The following is a 1356-nucleotide window of genomic DNA, read 5'->3' as shown; positions in this document are numbered from 1 at the left end:
GAGAGGAGAATGAAGACTAGGGAGAGAGGAGAATGAAGACAGAGACCCAGGAAGACTAGGGAGAGAGGAGAATGAAGACACAGAGACCCAGGAGACTAGGGAGAGAGGAGAGGAGAATGAAGACTAGGGAGAGAGGAGAGGAGAATGAAGACTAGGGAGAGAGGAGAGGAGAATGATCCCAGGAATGTCTCTGAACCCATGAGGGTCATGTGATGTGAGGGGTAGTGGAGTCTTACTGAGGATGTGAAGGGAACACACACACACAGCTAGACATGTGACTCACCTTTGGCTATTTCCCCTGACCCTAGCCAGCCAATCACGGCCTCTAGCTTACGAGATCATGTCGATGCCTGGCAGAGTTGGATCATTGTGAAAACTAGCTACAGTAGTTTCATTGAAGCCAAATTCATGGATTTCACCGGCTAGGCCTATAAAGCTGCTGTCTAGTTCTCTTTCTCATTCTCTGTCTCTCTCTGTCTCTGTCTCTCTCTGTCTCTGTCTCTCTCTTTGTCTCTCTCTTTGTCTCTCTCTGTCTCTCTCTCTGTCTCTCTCTCTCTCTCTCTCTCTCTCTGTCTCTCTCTCTGACATTTTTTCACATGAAGGAATTGATATTTGTTCAGAAACTCCTATCTCTCGTTCTCTCTCTCTCCTACAGATCGTCTGTGGGTAGTGCTCTTCCAAGGAGGCGTTGTTGTGCCTACATCACCGTGGGAATGATCTGCATCTTTATCGGAGTGGGATTAACGGTAAGTACCGCTGTGTTTCCCCCCGGCTGAAACAATGGTTGCATCACAAATGGCATACTAAATTCCCCCTACAGGGCACTAGCGTAGGACTCTGGTCAAAATAAGTGCACTATATAGGGTGTATTTTAGGACGCAGACATCCCGTATTTACCAGACTCAGGCTTGCACAACATATTATAATCAGATAATAATAATTCTAGAAAGAATCTACTAGACCTCCTGAATGGTGGAGCGGTCTAAGACACGGCATCTTAGTGCTAGAGGCGTCACTACAGACCCAGGTTTGATCCCAGGCTGTATCACAACCGGCTGTGACCAGGAGTCCCATAGGGCGGCGCACAATTGGCCCAGCGTCGTCAGGGTTAGGATAGGGTTTGGCAGGGGGATAGATAAGAGAGAGAGATGAGACAGAGATTCGGCAATTGGAGGATGATTACTGTCAGATCGAGATTTGGGAGAAAAAAGGGGTAAAATACACCAAATAAATAAGAATCATATTGTTTAGCTGGTCTGGTGCTGCTATTGTATGTGAAGTGGTTCTGAGGAGGCTCCTTCGATTACCATTTCAACTTTTTGTGCTCATATGTAAGCAGGATTGTTTCTTATCAGG

The 1356-nt window shown here is 46.7% G+C and overlaps 1 protein-coding gene across 1 annotated transcript in view; it reads left to right on the top strand.

Annotated features, from left to right (window-relative positions):
• The window catches only part of LOC112076069 (type 2 phosphatidylinositol 4,5-bisphosphate 4-phosphatase), a 10566-nt gene that overhangs the window by 7731 nt on the left and 1479 nt on the right, over positions 1–1356 (top strand). Inside the window, exon 3 of the mRNA XM_024142959.2 lies at positions 656–746. Coding sequence (XP_023998727.2) covers positions 656–746 — 91 coding nt within the window. The remainder of the gene's footprint in view (positions 1–655; positions 747–1356) is intronic.

The sequence above is a fragment of the Salvelinus sp. IW2-2015 genome, unplaced genomic scaffold, assembly GCF_002910315.2.
Source record: "Salvelinus sp. IW2-2015 unplaced genomic scaffold, ASM291031v2 Un_scaffold3551, whole genome shotgun sequence".
NCBI classification, from domain to species: domain Eukaryota; kingdom Metazoa; phylum Chordata; class Actinopteri; order Salmoniformes; family Salmonidae; genus Salvelinus; species Salvelinus sp. IW2-2015.
The sequence above is the reverse complement of the archived record's forward strand: the minus strand, read 5'-3'. Positions and strand labels throughout refer to the sequence as shown.